This window comes from Apteryx rowi, unplaced genomic scaffold (genome assembly GCF_003343035.1).
Source record: "Apteryx rowi isolate R43461 unplaced genomic scaffold, aptRow1 scaffold_4, whole genome shotgun sequence".
NCBI lineage: Eukaryota > Metazoa > Chordata > Aves > Apterygiformes > Apterygidae > Apteryx > Apteryx rowi.
In genome coordinates this window covers 9,469,817-9,493,497 of record NW_020450529.1, presented here as the reverse complement: position 1 = coordinate 9,493,497, position 23,681 = coordinate 9,469,817, and the positions used below count along the sequence as shown (strand labels likewise).

The following is a 23,681-nucleotide window of genomic DNA, read 5'->3' as shown; positions in this document are numbered from 1 at the left end:
GCATGGACTGGATAACTATGCCACATTTACCCTCCTGTGTGAGGCTACCAATTCCACAAGCAGCCCGCTCAAAGTTGCCGTTACATTCCTAGGTCAAAGTTACGGAAGCAAGGGTAACCCAGGTAAAACCCCATCAGGAAACATGGCACTGAGAGGGCATGCACGAAATATGACAGGAGGTGACTCCGTTCATTCACTTTAGTCACATACCTCTTTCCCCTGCCAGGATCATCCAAGATTGAATGAACAGTAGAAAAACAGGGAGGAAATTTAAATATGCAATCAGGCATTAGTTGGGTGTTGTGGATTGTTGTGTATTATAAATCAGTTAAATTATACTGCAAATTTTAAATAGACATTGGCATGATTTTTAGGTGACTGTGAAATTAGTTAGCAAATGCTCTTAATGCAAAATATAGTGATTATATATATCGATGGGAAGGAAAAGAGAAAATAGTGAATGAGTGTTACCAAACCTACAGTCATAAACAGTAACTGTCCACTCTGAACTTTAAGATGATTAGCTTTTCAACACTTATCAGAGAGCACCGGCTTTATACAGAACACAGGGCTCAGTCCTGCACATACTTACACGGGGGCGCAACGTTACTTACTTGGGCAGTCCCTACCAGGTGAAAATGCCAGGACRTGTTGGCAGTGGGACTACACCCAGCACTGTTAGCTGCCTGTGGGTTTAGGTGCTTCCAGGATCAAGCCACACGCTACTGATTTTCTTAYATATGTTTGACTTAGTAAGACATAGATTGTCTGGGCTTAAAAGTGTTTTTAAGACATGAATCYAGAGTGCATTGAAGAGTCAAGAGCAATTTCATTAGGCATTGGATAACCCCAATAGTGAGCAACAGGGAATCATTCATTCTGTCCTTGGTGACCAGCAATTGAGGCATTCCCAGCAAGTCAAGGCAGAAGAGGCCAGCAGAAAAGCAAGGGAGTTACAACAGCAGTTTATCACATACAGCAGGGCCCAAGTCAAAGCCCTGGAAACAATCTGAATGTTCAGAAAGGAACAAAAATGCATCAGTTTTTGCAGTGTTTGACTTGCTACGACTCTCAGCAGCAGGAGTGGGCTGCTGCTGACAGTGACCCACGTTAACGATGTCTGGAGGTACGAACACAGGACGTCTTTTGGAAATACGACCTTTCTCAAAAGCGCACAGGCTCTCTCTTGTATGTACTTGGTGGTGAACCTATTTGGCCAGACTCAGCTCTCGCTGGCGCGGTGTGAAAGGCTGCAGACTGACGTGGATGAAAGCAGAATTTAATTATTTTYTCCCTTCAGCCCTCCCTCCCCTCTGAAAAAGCAGTCTTCCTAAACTGCGCTTCGCCTTCATTACACTGTATCACCGTTATTTAAGAACACCTTTTGGCTTTAAAAACCAGCACCTGTTCAGAAGAGGTCAGATAAATACGCAAAGCTATTAGCAACCACCAAGCCCCGGCTMGAGGCCTGCGGGATGTTATCTCGCAGGGCGCCGCTGCTCACCTCTGCATGGTGTTCTTCGTTTTGCTGTAGCACTTCAATTACCAATTCTGCCAGGCGTATTGTATCTTCTAACTTTTTAGCTGGTGTGACTAACCGGCCTACATTTTCTGTAGTACAAGAACTCGAGTTAAAAGGGAGGCAGAAGGAAAAGCTAGATGCACAGTAAGTCATTTTAGGGGTTTCAAAAAAATCCCATAATATTCTACAGCTTTAAAGATCTTTTCATGCATATGTTAAATGCTTATATAATTAGTACTGAGCAAACCAGAAAGCCACATTCGTTATTATACTATGAAAATGCAGTGCTCCAGCTCCGAATTTCAAAATACTGTCAGAATTGTTTTGTTTTCCGTGCTGAGACGGTGACACTTTATTAGTTCGAATAAGAACATTGCATTCCCTAAAGACAGCATCTGGCTAGTAATATATGAACAATATGTATCCTTCAATGTAGATGGTGCTATTACAGATATCATGTCTGCATTACTTTAAAATGCTTTTTAAAAGATCAATTTAAACAAATCTGTCTGTACATTTAATAAATTGTTAAACTTGAGAAATTTAAATGTGACCTACTACTGAAAACAAAAATTGCAGGTCTGATTTGCTCCAGGATTTAACTCCACAGAGGTCAAGGAGTTACGCATGCTGGAGGGAGTGGAAAGTGGTAAATCCCACTAGGTGTTCATAGGTAAGATTTTTATGGGAAAACAGATGCAACTTTACAGCAAAAACCCCGCAAACAAACCCAAGAGTTTAAATCCTGGAGCTTGGTGTTTAGCTATATTGAGCTATTTTGCAGCATTTTTTAAAAAAATAATTAAATCATATTCTTACAGGTATCATATTATAGATAACGTATTAAACATCCGAGGTGCTAACAATCTGGCTCATTTGGAGTATTTCAATAGAAATAATGAACAAAATAATACATATAGTCACATTTCTGTTGAATGACAGCTGCCACAGAGCTGATAAATGCAACCACGGCAGTTTCTAAGAACTGACACCGGGACTCACTTTCCTGAGGTTTGCAAAAGAGGGGAGACCTGCTCCCTGGGGAGCCATCTCCGTCATGGGACGTCGCTGCATTTAACTACAGCTGGACCGCTGGAAGCGCTGAGTGGGGCCAAGCCTGGCCCTCTCGCGCAGCTGGGACAAGGAATGGGACTGCACTTTGGGAGTTAYGCCAGACAACCCCACGGCCAATTCCTACCTCTGCGCTTAGTACATTCTGACCCCTCTGTGGTATTAAGGCTGGAAACAGCATAAATAGGCGAGGTACCAAAAAAAGAAACAGTCAAATCGATCTGCTGCAATTAGCAGTATACAATTGACTCGATGGGCCCCAACACAGCGAAACGCTGGAAGTGCATGTATTTAAGTTCCTTCACTAGCAAGACATTTAACCTGGSATTTCCAGGGGAGCCCAGGGAAGCCAGCAGCTTGGGTCTTGCTGAAATGCAAGGTGGCTGGGCATCTCACTCCTACTGCAAACTGTAGACCTGTGCACGCACGAGCTTTCTGCTAGTGCTGAGGTCTTCCTTACCGATGGGACAGAAATGTATGGCAACCCACAGATGCAACTGCTCTGCTGCACTGGGTCCCATGCCAAGTGTCCCGGGAGAAATCCTGCCTGGCTGAGGGCCCTGGGACATTTGAGAACTCTAGTCTCCACCACAAAATCTTGCCTACTCCTGGTTCTCCCTGAATACGTGTTTATAGGTAACAGATTTCCCATGGGGAAAGAAAAGCCATATTTTTCAGAACCACCCCCATTTGGGCTGCCCTGTGAGGGCATCTGGGCTGTTCTTCAGAGGAGCTCAGCAACCCTGTCAGCTGAAATCAGGCCTTGCAGGTGCTCTGCTCCCCTGGGAGATGCAACGTAGTAAAGCACTGCGCAAGTGAAACGTGTATTTTTGCTGATTTACACTACAGGCAGGGGCCTTGGGATTTCTTTCTCACTTTCCTTTTCATTTCTTACATCACTGGAAACAAAAAAATGTCCAGATTCTCCTTAACATGTTTAACTGGGCAAACACTGAAATTGGAGAACTGCTAACATGTCATTCTTTCTCCCATTCAAGTCAGCACCTCCCTGACAACAAGAAGTAGAAACTTCTTCCTTTTGTGCAAAAAGAGTCCAAAGAAATGTCCCTTTGCACACTCTGGCTGCTTCTGCACCTCCGGAGTCACAGGGAAGCTTTGCCATTGATCAGAGCAGCATCAGACCCATTCTCATTTGCAACACTGATCTGCTCTCAAATACAACTAAAAGACAAAAGTGTTAATAAGAACAACTGCTCAGAGATGCTGTCTTTAAAGAAAATATTGATGCTTATACAACTTTGGCAGCCAGCAGATGTCAATCTTAATTTTTTTTCTTCTTATTTTAAATATTTCCCTGGTTAAGTTACTATACATCAGAATATTCTGCTAAGATAGCTGGAGCACTGACAGTTACATGAAACGTATACGATATACTTATCAAACATTTCATCCAACATCATGTAAAGCTCATACATATTTATAGTTTTCATGCAAAATGTTATGCAACAACAATGTTATTTTGTGCTGACGTTGATATTTGAAAATGTTGCATATGTCAGACATTGCTAGACAAAAAAATGGACATTTTGAAATAAATGCTACCTCTAAATCTCTAAAAACCTACCACATCATGCGGAGTATTTTGTATAAAGCTGCACATGAGAACCAGCTTTCTAATACTAAACTAAACAAGCAACTGCTAGACTACAAAACCACTGAATAAAAGGAAGGAAGACTATTACAGTACTTGGCGTCTGCTTGGCCATGCCTTTGAGCATATGATTTATTATGTTAGTCTGCGTTTGAGGAGATGATGGTGGCCCAGCCGGTGGCTTAGGCTTGGACGGACGGGCTGCTTGTGCATGATGGAGAGAGACGCCAAAAGTAAAGAGACATATGACTTCATAAACAGTGACAAAAAGATGAAAACTTCGAAAGAAACATAAGCAGAAATGATCAAATACAAATGGAATAAGCTGCTGGTTTTTGCTTCTTGGTACTTTAAGTATTACACAATAATGACACAATCTGACAACGAATATTACAGAAGTCAGCAGATTCTAACATCCTACGTTACTGTGCAATCAGAAAGCTAAAAATTCAACATAAGTATGACACCGCGCTTCATGCAGCCAAGTGAGAAAACTGAATTAGGGTAATTTAGTTAAAACTCTGGAATTCAGAAGAGGTGCACTAAGAAAGATCACCTAAAGTCAGCACCCCAGTGCTTAGGTACATTTAGCAATAGAATAATGAGCCACAGGAATTAATTGCTTTGCAAATATCAATTACACATTTTAGAATTAAACGTCACTGTTGGTTAAAGGGAGCTATAAAATATTCTTGTGCAATTTAAACATGTAAAAAAATCTGTCACTTAAAAATGTGTGGTTCCTGATCGTTTCCAGCTCATTTAATTATTTTCAACTTGGAATTCTAGTGGCTTTTATATTCTGGGTTGAATCATATATAAAAACTTGCCAGCTCTATCAAATATGTTACTTGCTATTCCAAATGTTAGAATACTGCAATCAGGACTTGACCCATCTGTCATATAGTTTACAATATCAGCATAAGAAAAATTCAAAGAAAATAGCCTTTAGTTTTACATACACTCAGAGATAAATTATATACTGTGAATATATTAACACAATAGTTTCTATTACATTTAATAACAGTTTTTGGTAGCATTGTAACTATTTTTAATAATTCCATTTGCAAGGAATCTGGCATATTTATCTGGACATTCTATTGCCAAAAGTCCTTGCCATTTTGCTTGCATTTTCCAGCGGGAAAAAAAATTGGTTGGCTTGCACAGAGTAGATTTCTGATTGCTTTTAATTCTTACAAAATTATAACAATTATCAGAGTGTAATAAAGAATATTCAAGTAAACCATTAGTTAAAGAATATGAGTTAGGTTTGTTCCCTCTCTCCATACATATGGATAGATATACATACATAAACACACATACAGTGCACATGTGCACACGCGCACACACACACACACATTTTTAGTCTTTTAGGCTGTGTAATCATTGAATACAGATCTTTAGACTGGCTTTTGGCTTTTTTTCTGGTAACAGGAAAAGCAAAGCTAGTCGTTCGTCTCTGGAGTCACCCTGATCCTCGTTCATTGTTTATCAAGGGCGGCTCTTCCCCTCGAAACAAACCTCTCAGCCTCGAGGGATAAAAATAACTGCTTTTTTGGGCATAGGCCTAATGAATTTCAGTCTAATTTAAAACATAAGCAACAGTTCAATTTGGCTACTGACTGATGGCTCCTGAGCTCAACGCGGACACCTAAGAGGAATATTTTGCCACTCCCCGCTCCGGAAAGCAGTTTGTGCGAAGGTCCCAGCAGGGGAAGTGCTTCTGGCAGGAGGTGACCGTACGTCTCTTCCCACCGGCACCTGTCAGGGGACACCTTGCTATCCAGGTGAGTCCCTTCGGCTCCAAAGTTGGGAGCATCAAAGAGGCACGGCTCTTCCCGAGAGTATCAAAGCCGGAGGAAAACTGCATCCTGGCAAGGCAGGCGTCCCCGTGCTGTGACCCTGGCTCACCCTCAAACGTGTGTCCAGCCTCTGCATGGCCAACCACGGAAATAGCCGTGGACTGTGAGAGACAGAGGTGCCCACAGCGGCCCCGGGGAAAAACACGTTTTGGACTTTGCTGATTCCTGCAGTTTGGAATCGGCCTGACTCGCGCAAGTGTTTCCTGTCCCAGGGAGAAGTCATTAGCAGAAAAGGAAGAGGAGGAAGAAGCAAGTGATAGGGCCGCACTGGGACTTTCCAAACGGCTAGTGCAGGGCGCGCAAGGCAGCCTGGAGGAGCCTGCTGCCGGGCGGCTGTCAGCACAGTGCCCCAGGGGGGTCTGCATTGAACTCCGAGGCCTCCAAGAGATCCCTCCCTTCGGCTTTACCAAAGGCCCTTCAGTGCTCCTAGCATCTCCCTGCCTCCACCCTTTCTCGAAAACAAACTTCCGTCATGGACTATAGCAGGTTAAGCAATAAAGTCTYGATGTATTTCCAATCTGGCCCAATCTGCTCACTTAGTCAAATGTTCTGCTCTTGTGCTCATTTTACTTTTTTCAGCCCCAAATCCAGGGTTTTTGCATGAGGGCTGCAAAAACACCTGGAGCCRAAGGACAGGCAAGCTCCTCGGGCAGCGCGGAGGAGCTCCCTCGCTTCTCTTGGAGCACAGAACCCCTTGCGAGCCCGGACCGATGCTTTTTTTTTTGTCTGCCTCTTTATTTGTTAGCCTTGTAGCGGTACTGTAAGAAAATGGAAAAGATTAAGTTCTGGCTAAGGAAACGGATTAATTTCTTCCCTAGCTTTAAATGGTGACGTGACTCCAACACCCCACTAGGTGTTTGAATTTAAGTACTGCTCCGGGTCCGAGCCTCAAAGGGGGGTGGGCGATGCACAAGGTCCCTCTTCACAGGGGACTTCAGCGCCTGCCTGGCGCGAGGGAGATGAGTAACGCAGGGCGCTCGGTACGGCAGCCGGCAGCCGTCCGCGGTGCTGCTGCAGCGTGCGGCAGATTTTGCTTCGCTTTGGCTTTTTTTCCCTTCCCTGTCCTTTTCCTCTTTCATCCCTCTCCGGTTCAGTTTAACATCAGAAATATTCTTATACTCTTTGCTCGCATGTGTCAAATCAGATTTAAATACCTCAGCCATTAAAACCAAAGGCAGAAACTGCTTCTTTCTTACTAACAAGCTGACAAAGTGCTTCCCTCAAACGGACAAACTTGCACCAAAGCTATTTACTCTGTGACTGACACTCGCAAATGAAATACTTGCAGAAACCCGAATCACTGGGCAAATAAAATTTTGGGGGTTGTGTTTGCAATATGCTTCAGACTGCAATGACTGTAACAGGTATATTACAAAATCTGTGCTACTCTGGGTACATATATTGCCTAAAATTCACTGGGGGCAACTCCTTACAGATTTGAAACCTTTCCAAAGTAGGTATCTGTCACCCTGCAACCTGATTTATGCTAGATGGAGTACTAACACATCAGCAACAGTGAGAATTAAACCTGGAACAGGAAAAGAATATTGCGGACTTTTCATATTTTTTAAAAGCACTGCCATCAACTCAGTGATTTCTTCGTAATAATTAAAAATATACAAGCCCTGCCAAAGGGTACGCGAGTGTTCTGCGCGCATTCATTTGCGAGTCAGTCGTGTAAATGTTAAAAGAGCTATTCTCAAGATAACGATAAAGAATAATGGAGTTAGCCCGAGGACAAGGCACAGCGGTCTTTTATTATATTCATGAAATGAATTTGAGTACATCTGAAAGGCATTTCAGTGGTGATAACATTTTTTCTTTCAAAATAAGATGCGCTATCTTAAAAGTAAGAAAAATTCATAGAACTGTTTTTTCAGCTCACACAGAGACTCTAATTCAGCTCTTGAAACTCAAAAGCAAACTGTGCTCCTTCTGATGATTATTCAGCCTGGTGAAGAATTCTTACATATCTGAGTTATATCTCACGCTTCAGGCAGCAAGTTGCTCTGAAGTTGGTAAGAGACTTGTAGAAAGATAATGCTGCAACGCAGACCATCACAATTTCTGAAACTCTTGTAAATACTTTGATACTGTTTTAAATAGTGCCTTTTAAAGGGCAAGAGGAAATCTCGAAAGCCGCATAATGATTGCTTTGTTAAACAGCTGAATGCTACTGCAAGGAAGGAAACAAATAAAGCAGCAGTTCAGCAAGCACATAAATACAGGTTGTATTTATGTCTGAGCTAAAGTGCATAATTTATTAATGGCTTCAGTCTCCATTCCTGCCTACAAGGACTGATGTTTTCATACATTTTGCATCCGTATTTGTTTGGGAAATGTCATTTGATTTTCTTCTAAGTTTTGTGGTTTATCAGGAATACTGGAAGTGATAACCTAGAGGTGGCTGGGCTGATAAATCACACCGAACCTCTTCTTGTCTCTGACTAGATTAATAAACAGGCGGTTATAGTTGCTAATATTTCAACGCACTCCCTGAAAATCACAGATATGTGCCTACGGCTTCTCAGGCTGAGATCCAGAAACAGGGAAAGCAAGTGAGGTAAAGTGAGCACAGGGAGCTGAGTCCAACACAGCCGAAGCCCGTATCCTTATCCCACTGGTGCTTCCTCGGATGGTGGAGTTGGGATTTTCGGGACAAGCAGAAATGATGTTTTTTGATGGCTCAGGAGTAGCTGGTTTCCCTTGATGACTGAGTAAAAAGACTTTTGTGGGTCAACAACCTCTCAAGTTATTCTCCGCTTACTGAACCACCTGCATGATCTCTGCCCCTGTCCCGCAACTGCCGCGCCGGCACCAAGCACCGCAGTCGATTGCTGCCTCCAGCCCTGGCTCTCCTGAATTTCTAATCTCCACGAATCAACTCAGAAACACCACAGGAAGCCTCTCTTTGGCAGAAGCCAAAACCAAACCACAATACAAGGAACATTCCGCCTAAAAATTAAAAACTGCCTTACCCTAAACACAACTAATTGCCAAAGCGACAGCTACAGGCTTGGCTTGCATCTACTCTAAAGCTGCCTCTGCATAAYGCCAGCCGTGTAAAGTGGCATTAGCGTAAATGAGAGCAAGATCCCTTAATTCCGCGGCACTTGAGCCCAGTGCAGTGTATTTCACAAATCCTTTACTTACGGGATGGAGAAGTTACTGTTTTCTGAAGAAACAATGGATTCCCAACTTACACAGATAAGCAGACAAACACTTATTAAAAGGTTGCACTTGTTAATTTGAGTGTTAGTAGTTTTGTCTGATTAATAATTAAAATAGGTTATTAATCTTTAATTGTTTTAGCCTAATGTTCTGTTTAACTTTCTATTTTTAATCAATATTTTTAAAGCGAGGCAAGAGAATACACGTTCTTCAGGAGAGGGGAAATTAAAGGGTGATACTGTGGTTTAAGATGAAGTTGTTTTTGGTATCTTATTTTTACTCTTGTTTTTGGTTAAATAAATAAAAAGTCAGGGCAAAATTCACTAACTCTTGTTTCCACTTAAGCTGAGGAACTGATTTCAACTTCAGTCCTGCTGATCTTGCCTGAAAGTTTTTCCATTAAAGAGAACAGGAGATTTGTGGGCACAAAGTAGGTAAGTTATGACTCACTGTGTCCTTTCCCTGGCTTTGAGCATCGAGAAGAAGCAGTTTTATTTTTAAATGAGTAGGGCCATAGAAATGTCCTTCTGAATTTCTTAAACATGCGACAAGCCTTTGCCAGCAGGTTGATGCTCAGCGCATTTACTCTGCTAAAGCACAAGAGCCTGCGCTCACGTGAAGTCCACCACAATTACTGGTAATAGCTGCGCTTGCACTTGTTATCTTTGCAATTTGTTTATTCGCACCTCCCAGAGCTACGGGGAAAAATTGTCATTTTCTGAATGTTTATTGCTATTCTAACTTGTTTTTAGTGTCATACAATACCTCTAGGCCCTGGGCCAAATCTGGCTCTGGCATCTCACGAGGGCGATGCCCAATGCTGCCGGCTGCGGAGGCCAGCAGAAGCCAGGGCAGAACTTGGCCCAAGCTCCTGGCCTGCTTTTTGAAAGTGTTTTCCCTTTGCAAACAGAGCTGAAATCAAACCGATCCTTTTTCCACAAAACATAACACTCTACTCACAAAAAGAAATGAACAGTTCAGGTTTCAAAGACTTTCGAACTAAGGACTCTGGTATACAACAGAAACGCGAACAGGGGCCTACAGAACTACAAATCACTTCTGAAGAGACAGGCACTTCAGGTGTTTCGGTCTGAACGGTGTCCTTGCTTCATTACATGTCACCACAATTTATAAACAAGAGACAAACACGACTTCTGTCTGACTGTATCATTTGTTACACATTAACAAAAAAAATAGAAAATAAAAAAACTAAAAAACCATTCCTCCCATTAGGGCATAAAACAGAAGATATGAAAAACAAAAATGAACATTAGTTTAGTTATAAAATGTGCTTGTTAGGTGTGTTTAACTAATGGCCAAATCACCAACGTTTCTGCACCAAAAGTGAGCTGCAGTTCTTTTGGAAGATGATAAACTTGCCCTTTATAAAGGCTAGATTCTCTATTCGAACTGTCTCCTAAGAAGGTAATATGGTTACTACAAGGTATTTCTAATCTACACTCTAGTCTAAGGAAGGAGGAAAAAGAGATTATGTATATTGAGACAGCACAAATTAACTCCTTAAGTATCAATGCATCTCCATTTTTCAGCCTGAAGGAGTACATATCTTAAGGAGCTATGAAAAAGAAACAAAATAAATAAAACTCAACAGTCCTAGCAATTTATAATGCATATACAATTGTTCACCTGCATCCTTTTGATTCTCTATATGAAAGAGAGAAAGCAACAAGGAGAGAAAAGAGAGAAACAAGAACAGATATGCAGGATTAATGAGCAAGTGGACCGCACAGCCCCCCAGTTATGCGTGATATATGACATTTGAAAAGAAGAAAAGTTGCCCAGTCTCGCCCCCCCGCCCAGAAGCATGGTATTACCAAAAGAAGCTCCTTTCACAGAGGTGAAAGCAAGTGCTGCACAAATAGGAAATTAGAGTCCGTAAGCTCTGAGAACATACAAGGATGCTCCGAACGACCACTGCACCCGTACGTCCACCCAGAGCTCGGTGCAAGAGAGTAAATAAAAAAAATCTAGGAAGAGAACAAGTAAAGCACTTCCGCTTGAGAGAGAACAGACAGGAGACACGCAAGATCTGATGTACAGAGAAAGGACAGCCTTATAGGATCTTATACACAGGATTGGTTAAAGATCTTATACGCAGGAAAAGGGATGGCTTTTTCCCCAATGTCCTTTATCTGACCTCTAGCTCATCTCTCCCCGATGTAGCTGCTGCCTTTGGATTGTGTACCAGTGACAAGCACTTTACAAATTGGGGTTACACAGAAGCAAAGTAAAAATGCATTCAGGTCACGGACAAAAAGAAGAACGGAAAAAACTCACAGACAGTCTGAGTTTATCACAAACAAATGGCTTAGTCGTCTAACCTGGTTCAGGCTGATAAAAAGTGACTGGACTTCTCACACTGGGTTTCACAGACAGAAGCAACAGACAAGGCAATGCTAAAAGACTTGAAGCAAGGAGAGTGAGTTGGTTTGGATCTGGAGTTTCTCGAGGTAATGAAAACAGAAAGAGTGAGGACAGCATGGAGAGGAGGGTGGTAGGTACTCACGAATGGTTAAATCCATCACTTGAGAGGCCAAGCAGAAGACAGGATGCTCATACATTTCTCTCTTTTTCCCTATAAAAGAGGATTTGGGCATGCAAGAGGCTTAGGTCAGAGGTAAAGAGGTTATAGGTTATAGGTCAGAGGAAAACTTTATATCAGGTTAAGAGGAAAATAGCCGCAGAGTATTTTGGGATACACACAGGATAAAAGGAAGAGAAAAAAAAAAAGGAGGTTTACAATTGGAGATCTACTGGATTAACCATTCAGCATGCCCATGAGTCACAAGAAAGGTTGTGACCATGATTCTAAAGGTCTTATTCTCTTTGCAAGAATATAATGATCAAAACGTCATGAATAGAGGGAAATAGATTTCTATTGGTTTAAGGCTCCGAGATACTAAGGATTTCAGCCTTCAGTATCTAAGGCTTTCACAGGTATTTCTTCATAAACATAGCCTCAAGCACTGCTGCCATTTATTTATTTTTTTTACATCTCTGACAAAACTCTCTTAAAACATGTGGATATTTGAATGTCAGCTTTTAAAAGTAAAATTTCAAAATCATATACTGCATAGGGAAATGCCTCTCACTGAGGTAAATTTGTTACTTGCTCTTCTAAGAAACTATTTTAAGACATAGTGGACTATGCTCATGAGAGAAAACCTGATGCATGCAGCTGGCGGATGTTGGGTTGTTGGAATTAACAATCCCAGCATGCTTTGAAATTGGTGTTACAACCACTTTTATAGAGCTAGTATAAAAAAGTGGCTGTGGCCAATCACGGATAAGGGAGGAGAAAAGCAGAAGAGAGCAGGTAGTGTGGAATGAACTATTCTCTGAAAAGGCAGCTGGAAAAAAAAAGTTTGTTGCTTCAAAGTATTCCCAGACCTAAAAGTCACAGTGCAAAAAAGAGGGCAGATAATTAACACAACCAAGAAGAATTGAGGCACAAAAGGAAAAGTACAGACTAACTGTTCTACTTTGGAAATGAATGCATTTTTACTTACAGATCATAAAGTTTGTTTTTGCAAAGATTTATCTGAAAGAAGAGAGCAAATCTTACCAACGAGTTAGTGATATTTACACAGAGAACCTAAGGGAGCCAGCACTGGGTAGAAGCATCCATCAACAGAAAAGCTGCTTTTGATTCTCAGTCCTTCTCCATCCTTGTCAAGTATATTTAAACATTGCATTTTACAGAATGCACCAATTAAAATATCCTGTGAAGTTGAGTACTTTGATAAATTGCCTGATAATACAGTGCTTATGAAACCTTCGTTCCTTCTCTATTTTTGTCACTCATTACCAAGTCAAGAGTTGATAAACATCCTTTTAGTGCCCAATTCTTAAGTGTTTCTCACTGGATGCATAACAATGAATTCATTACCACTGGTACACAATTTGCATCGTTAGACAGAAAAAAAAATGGAAAAAGAGAGGACATGTCATGTACAGAACCTGGACAATTTGTCATATAATAACCCAATTTTTCATGTAAACAAGAACTAGGAACAAATCAGAGGGGATTTTTTTTTTCTCCTTTCCACATTGTCCTAGAGACATACAACGATAATCTGAGCTGCATCACACATGACAGAAACCCAAAGTCTAGAGCAGAACATACCATTCATTTGGAACATACAGTTATAAACAATTGCAAACACGGATAGAGTTGGGCCGGAGTTTCAAACAGGGTACAGCAGCCAACGAGGTAGCAATGTAAACTGATTACCATGGAAAGAACTACTGGATCATAGAGCTTCAGCTAACACATATCCTGCAGCAAGCTTTAAAATGTCTTTTTGATGGCTACATGTGTCTCTGGTCACTGGTTATTATTCTCCCGTAACTTAAAAGGTCAATAATATCAGCTCTGCTGGATTTAGAGGGACAAGAAAGAAATCTGAGGCAAGCAGGGGACCGACTGATCAATGACTGCTATGCAAAGTGCAAAGGCAATGAAACATTCCCAGAAAAAAAGACATTTTAAATTGGCTACAAATGATTAAGCAGAGATTAAACATTTTTTCAGCTTCTTATTATTCGTTTGTCTCCTGAACTCCACTGTCACAAGCAATTAGCTGCACTGTACTTTCAGCTGCAAAGATGACATCCCAAGTATTTCTCAATTTGTTTTTTAAAACCACAACATGAGTCTAAATACTACACCACTGGCCAAATGCGCTAACAATGGAAAAAAAAAAAAAGCTACAGTTCCTTTTAACTGTTTCCTCTCTCTTTTCCAGAAAAGGAAACATTTTGCATAGCTTCCATTCTTAACTGCTGCAAAAGCCAACACCACAAAAATGATTCACAATCACCCCAGTTTTATTGACAAGTGAATAAATAGCAAATGAGTTTCTTTTAAATAGCTCCAAGCCATAGTTGCCACCTAGAAATATAATAAAAATTGTAATTTCACAAGGAAAGAGCCTTACCTTCAATTTTGGCATACTCTGATAGTCGAGTATAATTGACTAGAGCTGCTTGCTCCAAGCATTTACGGATGACTGTTTTTACTTCCTCTTGAGGGACTGGAGTAACTATGTCTTTCATCAGGACCTTGACATAAGAAAATCTGATTTGTTGTGGCATCAGGCACTCACAACTCTTTCTTCTCCATGCCCAGCGAATACATGCATTCCAGCACTAACGCTGCCTGGCTCATGGGACATGTGTGCAATACGTAGGATCCACTGCAAGGTCACCTCGGCCAGCCTGAAACTTGGGAGCGACCCTTTCTGCAGCTGTACTCTCCCCGAAGGCATGCCCCTAAAGTGGCCACACCACTTCCAGTCCCTCAAGGCATGTCRTTAAGGCCCATCCCAAGTCCCCCTGTGCCAGGCAAAGTTGTGGCCTTCCCAGGCTCTGCTTATCGCTTTGCATCTCRTCTGGGCTTGTGTTTACTGCTGGTTAGTGGAGACGAGAGGGCAGCCGGATGCAGGGACGGGGGGACTCCTGCAGACGCTTGGGGTGCATCGGGCCCGGGAAATCCCAAACTCTGCAGAACAGGGTACCTGGGGCACTGGGGACTACAGCTACTACTGACTACACAGGCCTCCAAGTTGAAGCAGGAGAAATCAACGGTCATACCTAATGCCAGGCATTTCAATATTAACTATCAATAATTACAGGTGCCCTACACAACAATAAGTCACTTAAGCTCTTCTGGATGGAAAGGTACACAAATACAGGGATTTTTAACTAGCCTTTGTTATTYTTATACTTACCCTTTCCAGTAGCGATAGAGTAGCTTTCAATGCACCTTCTGGACGGCCAAACGGAAAGCAGTACCTAGAAAAACCACATCATGTTAAGACTACACCAGGTGCACGTGGATAAGCCTATCTATAGCCTTTACAGTGGTATAAAGATGCTTTCCTAAATATGCCCCAGCAATTCTTTAGTACCACTACTCTGAATTAGCATTCTTTCTAAAGGGTAATTTTCAGAAAGGGTTTTGATGAGATGAACACTAAGACAGTAAAACAGAATAACGGGTAGCTGGGCAAGTCAGCCAGTTGTAGCAGCTTATTAAATCTGGGGGTCACCTGGAGAGTTTTTAGGTCTCCTAAGAGAGTGAAATATTATGGCCTGGAAAGGGCAGTAACAGTCACTTCCAGCCAGGGAACCAGCGATCCACCAGGCTGTAAGTAACTGGCTGAACCAGCCGCTCTCTCCGGGGAGTGACAGCTACACGGGGCTCTGGCATGGAGTCTGTGTGCAAATGCATGTCACTGGTCTGTGTGCAAATGTACGTCACCGGTGAGCGTGCAAACACACATCACCCATCTGCGTACAAATGCATGTCACTGGTCTGCGGGCAAATACGCACGACTAGTGTAGGACCAGGCTGGTGTGCCGGGGGCAATCCATCACTTGTTTTGGGGGGCAGTATCCATCACTCCTATAATTGTGACATCCCTGAAGAAAGCCCTGCCTGTTTTTATACTAGGGAGAAGTGAAAACGGGCAATAGCGAAGAAAAGAGAAATAAGAGGACAACGGATTTTTTTTTTTTTTTTGGTTAAATTGAAAAAAATTCACAGCATTGCCATGCCTATGGAAGCAAGATGGTTTGAAATACCCTTTAAAGGTTATATATTTAGAATCACTCTCCAGCTACAAACATGCTACAGTGCAAGCTTTACTGCCCTGCTTAGGTCTGTCTGTGTCACTTATGCAGAATTCCCATATGCATTCAAAATCTGCCGTTTGACTTCTCTGTTTACGGGAGGGAGTTGGGAGGAAATCAGTCCTCTCTCGCTCAGGCTGGGATCGCTGCCTTTACCTAAAATGCGTGATCTGATTCTCCAGAAGCAAACGAAGCCGCTCCTTGATCTCTTCAAAGCGCTCTTTCTCATCCACAGTTACAGTTCCTATTCCGTCGGGCCTGGAGGAGAAATGCCATGAATGACTCAGACTTCACCTCCCGACCCTGCTAAATCATCTGCACAGCAAACAAGATACTGCAGTTTGGGAAACACGTCACCAACTGTTAGACCCAGGAGAGAGTACGTGGCACGCCGAGACGCTAGCGGTCGCGGCAGCGGGAGGGCTACGGTAGCAAAAATCACGAGAGAAAGAGCGAGCCTCTCTCAGAATGATCATCTGGCCTCCCCCTTTAAATGGGAATATGACAGGGAATATAATGTCAGCTTCCACTGTAGGATCGGGCCCRTTGCTGGCTAAATAAGTACTTAATTTCTGCAGAAAAAATCAGCTGCTAATTTACCCCTTAATTCCCAGTATGAAAGAACATCAACAATAAGCTCATACAGAAACAGAATACAAAATTCTGCACTCCTTCATAACCACTGAATCACCTTCTTGCAATAACCTCTCGCCGTGAGCCCTCTTCGAKGCAGTCTGCTGAAACGTACTCAGAGAGCAATACATATCTTGTGTTGGAAAATGCAACGTCTTTTAATTTCAATTCATAGAAATTAGCACATGAGTACATTCACCGAAGACCCTCAAGGAGTTTTTATCACACCCTCGTACCTCCCGAGTGCACAGGACTGCATTGCAAGACGCGCAGGTATTGCTACCTGGGGACAGCTTCTGTCCTTCACAGAGCACAGTGCGCAGGCGGACACGGCCGAGCCGCTAATGGAGCTGGGCGACCTGACCGTCCCCGTGCTCGCCCGCCCGCCCTGTCCCTCTGCCGCCGCGGCCTCCTCCGAGCGCCGTGACCCGCAATCCCCTCCTTCGCCCCCAAAACGCGCGAGCCAGGAGGAGCGGCGAGAGCGCCGCTAATCCAGCCGCCAGTGGCATCGGCCGCCCGGACAAGCGGCAGCGCCGCTTCCTATTGCTGACCAGCGAAGGATACGGATTTGGCTATTACCGGGTAACTCCGCTGGCACGGCCTCTCTTTAGGTAATGTAAGACATCTTAAAATTGAACAAATGTTCTTACTTAAAGGCCTCCTCCAGTGTGCAGCTTAAGCTGCGTAAATCCTCCGTACTAGACTGGTTTGGCTATACAAAAGACTTGGCAAGGGATTACAAAGCTTCTAATGAACCTCCTGTCAGGGGTTAATTGGTTGGCTTTATTTTCCTCTTAAAGAATCAAAGGCCCTAAACTTAAAAGAAAGACCCTATAAAAAATTAAAATCTATAAAATCCGTACAATCGCTTCTCCTTGACCCTGTGTTTAGTAAGCTCTTAATATCATAAATATGATCTCTTACGTTCCAGTACAGGTGAATAAACCATTAAAACATTTCAGCAGAGTAACTAGCAAACCTTACAAGATATTCACTGCATATTTTTAAAGCCAAATATACATTAAATAARACTTATAACACGGACAGAGAAAAAGACTTGAATACCAGAGGATATATTTAAATTTAATCAGCATTTCATCAGAAATTTCTACTTGATTATTTGCCAAATTCAGTTGTGCATTAAGGAAAAAAAAAGGAAAAGATTTAGGCTGAAACTTGGATAAAATGTCTCAGCTGGGGAACACATTTTATAAACACTTTTGGAAGTATGGATCTGGTCTCATTAGTACCTAATTAGGRCTAGTTATTTTGAAGAAATGAGCAAGCCACAAAGAAAAAAAAAGATATCGAGCAAAAACTAATGTCTGAACATATTAAATATCTCTCTATTCCAAAATTCCATAAAATACTTAATGTTCAGATAGAGGATTTCTTCATGCCTTTTGTTACGCTGTGCACCTCTCAGTGTCTGGTTTGTTCCCAGGCAGAAGAGCTGATAATTTGAGACAGACCATAATGAATGCTGTATATTAAGGGGCAGGGCTGAAGTCCTCATTTGACTTTTGGCATTGAGTTCCCCCTCTGCACCCAGAACAACTCATAGAGTGTCATTAGGTTAATTGTATCCATGCTGACAAATGATGGAGTAAAAGCTGCCTGTGCTGGCAGTGATTTGCTGATGGACTGGAAATGGTTTGAAAGTTATGTTGCCCTTTGCTGGGTCAATAACCTCCAACGGTAAGATTTACCGACAGGCTGGAGAAAACTTGAAGGACGTACATGGGTCTAAATGAGGTCTTCTTTTTTGAAGGACAGTAAGTGTCCAAAGAAGTGCTGCTTTTAAAAAAATTGTCAGCTTTTAAAAAATATTCAAGTGATTTAATTGAAAGCAGAGTGCAGCACTGAGTGAAACCCATGCCAGCTCCAAATTCAGGAGTCCAGACGATTCACCGCTGATGTTGGTGAAAGCAATTTGGGCCTGAATTCGGTAACTACGGTTGGGTCATGGCTCTTTCGCTCTGACCATAATTTTTCACTGTATTCAAAGGGCTCCAGTTTTGTTGGAAGTTGTTATTTAGCCACGTAACAACCCACGTTAGACACCTGAAATGCCCTGACACAACAGCACCTTTCACTTTTGGGTTTAGCAAATTAAAAATGTAGAGCTCTGAAAGCAGAAATATTACAACATCGGCTCAGACGAACACGAAGGAAGTTGGGGGCTTTGGTGAAAAAAATGAACCTCTGTCCAAAACGTCTCTCGTTTAGGCTACAACGCCCCAACGCTTTGCACTGCGACGCTAACCCAACCACTGAGGCGCATGCAGGGTAATACATTCACCCAGTGTGTTGCCCGCGGTCGTCTACCTGGTCTTTGCGTTTTCCTGGCTCTTTTGGGAGATGGAGGATGCCCGAGCTGGTTGCTGCAGCCAGCGCTGCCCTCGCGCACGACCAGCGCTCCCGCGACGGCACGCGGTGTAAGCAACAAGCCGCTTTTGCGTATCATGCTCCTACAAACTTGAGACAACCTACAGGTCAGCTGTAGCCATTTCTGGAGCAGCGTGGATGTCTGGAAGGGGCTGCCAACCGAGAGCCATCACCACGGCAAGGACTTCCTTTCTCAAACAGCTGTGGACTATATTACATCTGACATGATGAGCATCTCTTGAATCTACCTTTCAAATTTTCGGCAAACCATTTTCTCACTGTCCTTCACAAAGTTGACATATTCGGCAGCATGATAGGAAAGATGTCATGTCGGCTGCTTTTCAAGTTGTTGTCACAGTGGTTAGCACCAGTTCTGTCATCTTTACTTTCCTCACAATCCCCCATCTTGAGCCATGTCACAAATAATAATACTTCCAATGTTTTTGTCAAATTTCAAATACTATAACCCAGCTGCACATCTTCAGATTTATAAGTTATGTTAATCTTTGTTGCTCATCTTCCCAGAAGCTGAAGCATTAGGAACTCATTAATTAGTGACAAATGCAGGATATACATAGAACTAGAAAAACACCACTGAAAGCCTTGCACTTAATTTATTAGCTTGATAATTTTGAAACCTAATTAAACATTCAAGTCAAATAGACTTTGAAAATGTAATCTTTTTGAGGGAACATATTTATTTTCCCTTTTGCAAGAACACAAAGGGTATATAGCTTAGCACTGCTATAATTTAAGATTCACTTCTGTGCTCTAGACAATTCCAGTACATGGCTGACGGTTCTGTAAAAATCCGCAAGAAAACTTCAAGCCTCACCAGCTCTTTCTGATGCTTACTGGCATTTTTTTTTCACCAAAGATATCCAACTTAACTTTTATGTTTGATGTTTTATCTTATGGACAGAATCACAGGCTCCTCCAGAAGGAGCATTTTTGCAGCAAGTCTAGCTAAAATGCAACTGTAGAAAATGAATGTTCTCACACATGACGCATAACCACAACTTCGTAACACTGGGTTAAGCAGCGATGGTGAATGAGAAAAGAGCAAATTGGTGAAAAAGTTCTGTATGCATATAGTACATACAGAAGCACAAAAGACAAAATGGGTTTGTGTCTATGGATTTAGGTCAATAAACAACATCAACATCTCCATCTGAGTGAAGACACATTTCCATCTGATCCTCTATTGCTCCTGCCACAGTCACTTGAGGTGTATGGTATAAGCTATGGGCAGAGGGAAGCAGAAGGGTGAAAAGGGCAAGAAAAGAAAAAGGAAATTTTTGTTTATAAGAAAACAAAATTCAGATCACTCCTTCTGCTGCAGATTCACTATGCTTCCCCTAAACTTGTAAATTCCCAATGTAAATATTACATATGAAAAGTTTTAAATGTTGCTTTCCTAATCCCTCCTTGATTTTTAGGTTTTAAGCCATGAAAGCAACAACATCAACAAAGCAGGTGGTGAAATTAAAAAAAGGTTGCAATTTAAAAAGCAAAAACGATAGTCCTTGTTTAGCTTAGATGGTTTGTGCAAATTCCAGGCTTAATTATAAATTATAATTAGGACCTGTGATCCTAAGGCCACTGCTTTATTCTACAAGTCCCGCCTCCCCCCATGCCCTTTTCTAATTATACCCAGTGCCCCCAGGGCTAGTTATGCTGCTAAAACAAATATATCAAAATGATTTTTAACAAAGACTAATATATGAAGCAATAGCATTCATTTGTATGCAATTATAAATATACAGTATAGCTCCAGTGGGTTAATCTCTTTGACATAAGCCTGTATGAAAAACCAAAGTGGCTTATAAATGAAAAGACATATCATGTTTTACACCTTTTATGTTTAACTTGTCTACACTTTTTTACTTGGGAAAATATTGCTTACACGTAGCAAACAGATCTTTGCATGCACTGTGAGCCCTGGCATACAGAGCCAACAAAAAAAACAATGTCAAAAACCGATGCAAATAATTTGATTTTTTAAGTAACAACGCAAATATAAAACACGTGCTGCTTTCAGCTCACTTGCTGGTTGCCAGGTGCAGCACATATGAGCTCTGCAGTAAACATGGATGATTAGCGCCTTGGACGGCATGTGTCAGGACAGGCTTTCAGAGCATCCCTCGCAGGGAGCCTTGCCGGGGCAGCGTCCCGGGGACCGTACCCCGTGCTGGCCGCAGCGGTGATCTCCATCGGGCCACAGCTGCCTCTCTGTTCCCTGCCGCAGCTCCCCTGGTAAATCTGCCCTGAAGGAGTCCACCCGTTCACACCCCCCGAAAAAGCTTTTTCAGCAACCATCAATTTTGGTTGACTTCTCGTTCTTCTGGGAACTCACAGCGTGCACTGCCTGCTGCCTGGGAGCCCTTCGCTTAGCCCAGACTTCCACATTTTTCCCTGGCATTTCCCCTCGCCCGAATTAGATGCACTAGATGCTGCTGAACACGTGAGCTACTTCACCCTCCCAACCTCAGCCTTCGTTCTGCTCCCGCTCTCCTCCATGGCGCCATGCTGACCCAAGTCACRGCTCATCGCTTCTCCTGAGCGATCTCCACCCTTGACACACCCTGGCTGAACCGAACGGTGTCTGAGTGCTGCCATCCTACACCCATTGCGACGAATCATGTCAGCCGGTAACGCGAAGCTGGTTCTCTGCTGGTCCCTGGCAATGCACATCCCTTCAGCACAGACGCTGGATCACATCTGACAGGCACGTGCCACGCGCTCCGTGTCACCACCAGCTTATGTGGCTGGGACACGGAGCCAGCACCTAACAAAAGGTTGCAGCATTTACGCTGCATGAGATTTTATTAACGCGCATTATTGCATTCAGGGCTATTCATGAATGGAAAACATGGATACTAAAGTAGTATGGAAGACATATGAAGTTACTATGGTCATCAGAAGTTGGATGAAAGTGTTGATACACTTAGTACTTATTTTGTTGGACCAAAAAAGTCCTGTTTTGTTTTTTTTAAGTAGCTGTATGGAAATCTTGCCTTTATGTGAAATAGCCAGATATGTAATTAGAATATAATGGAAAAAGTTATAAATATGTTATGCAGACTTTTTAAATCTTCAAGGTCTACGAAAATAATATTTCTGGTGGCTTAAATTTATTAAAAACTACTGAAACCTAATGCTAATGCTAGCTAATGGAAGAGCTACTTCTTGAAAATTTAATGCACTAAAATACATCTTACACAGAGAAGACTAGGTCCCTGACATACCGAGATAATTAATAGAGGGGACTTGTAGTTGTTTGGACCTTGGGTTAATAGACTGAGAGCCTCAGCTCATCTCGCAGTCACTGAACAACTCCCTGGGAATGATGCTGTTCAGTCATTACCAGACAGGAGGGGATTCAATCTGGCATCCTGATTTTGGTAATCTCAGTGTCTGTTAATACTTAGTACATACACATTCAACATTTTGGTCTTATTTGTAAAAGTTCAGGACTAACCAAGCATAGAAAGATTCTTTTTTGGTGCCAACTTTAACAACATTTTTGAAAAAGTTACTACATGGCTTAATCTGAAAAGGCCTATGCGAAACCAAGGTCACTTCACATAGAAACCCAAAGAAATTCCTTTGAAGGGAGAAAAATCACTGTTCAAGGGTTTAGATCCTAATTTGGGCCCTGGGAAAGCTGGGCTGCATTTTCTGCTCCACAGCGCCTCTCCTGTACAGAGCATGGCAAGTCACTAGGGTCCTCTACACATCAGCTCTCCCTGCGTCAAACAGAGAGTACAGGCATCGTCCTCAAAAGTGAAGATAAAGACAAAAATGGAAACAGAAGCCTGGAGAAGACCTGGGTGACCATGCAAACCCTTTCATAATTTTAACAAAAATTATGCCTTCTTAAAACCATTTCTGTTTCTTTTCTTTACTGTTTTTATTGGAAGAGTGTCGATAAAGGAAAGCGACAGCCTCTATACTATGGTAATGGTACCAAAACCAAAAATGTTTGAATGATTCTGCGTGTTTCTTATCTTTCACGTGGGAGAATACAGCAGAAACCATAGAGTCTTTCATAACGGCAGAACTCTTTAAAAGGCACCCAATGGTACCTGGTGGATGAAGTCACTAGTAGGACTACAATAATGAGCCTCAATTTCTTTAACTTTAGTGAGCAGCAAGTAATTGGGTTAACAGAAAATCATTCGAGCACTTAGCAGTCTGCCTGGCATTGCTGGTATCTGCTTCTGACAGCCTGCACATTACACATTCAGGTATCTGCAGGAGGTAAAACACAGAGCAAGCAATTTACATTTAACAACATTTTTACTTCAAAAAGGATGAAATCAACTGAAAAATTAAGGGGACTGCCATGCAAATAGCAGTGATTCACATCCTTCTCATGGAGAGATCATGTCAGGCTTTCAGAGGTCTGAAAAAGCTACCTGAGCCCAAAGGGAAAAAAAAAAAAGCTTACATGTAAAGCAAAACCAGACCAATAGGGCTCCAAAATATCACCAATACGGGGCTTTGACCATTTCACATGACCCGGCAGCGGGGTCAGCTCCAAGCCAGCGGTGTATTTTTAACAGCGGCCGTTTCGCTCCCGTCCTGCCTGCCGCGCTCCCGGGCGGTGGCGGCGGCGCTCCCGACGCGGACACCGGGCAGCGGCGAGCCCGCGTCCTCGCGCTGACGCCTGTCATTCTGTCAGCCCCGACCTCCAGGCTGTCGGCAGCATCCGAAGCGCAGCCTCCCTGCGCTTCCTCGCTGACTGCGAGCTACCGCTGTC

The 23,681-nt window shown here is 42.6% G+C and overlaps 1 protein-coding gene across 7 annotated transcripts in view; it reads right to left on the bottom strand.

Moving 5' to 3' along the window:
* Nucleotides 1-23,681, bottom strand: part of CADPS (calcium dependent secretion activator) — a 196,134-nt gene that overhangs the window by 58,578 nt on the left and 113,875 nt on the right. For 2 of the 7 annotated variants that reach the window (XM_026074976.1, XM_026074977.1), the window contains exons 13-16: nucleotides 16,052-16,153; nucleotides 14,992-15,055; nucleotides 14,200-14,323; nucleotides 1,505-1,611 (exon numbers count right to left, since the gene is read on the bottom strand). In XM_026074976.1, the coding sequence (XP_025930761.1) occupies nucleotides 1,505-1,611; nucleotides 14,200-14,323; nucleotides 14,992-15,055; nucleotides 16,052-16,153 (397 nt within the window). Of the gene's footprint in view, nucleotides 1-210; nucleotides 220-1,504; nucleotides 1,626-10,885; nucleotides 10,904-11,765; nucleotides 11,835-14,183; nucleotides 14,324-14,991; nucleotides 15,056-16,051; nucleotides 16,154-23,681 lie in introns of all 7 variants that reach the window. The other 5 variants (XM_026074972.1, XM_026074973.1, XM_026074974.1 and 2 more) reach the window with 5 other exon arrangements.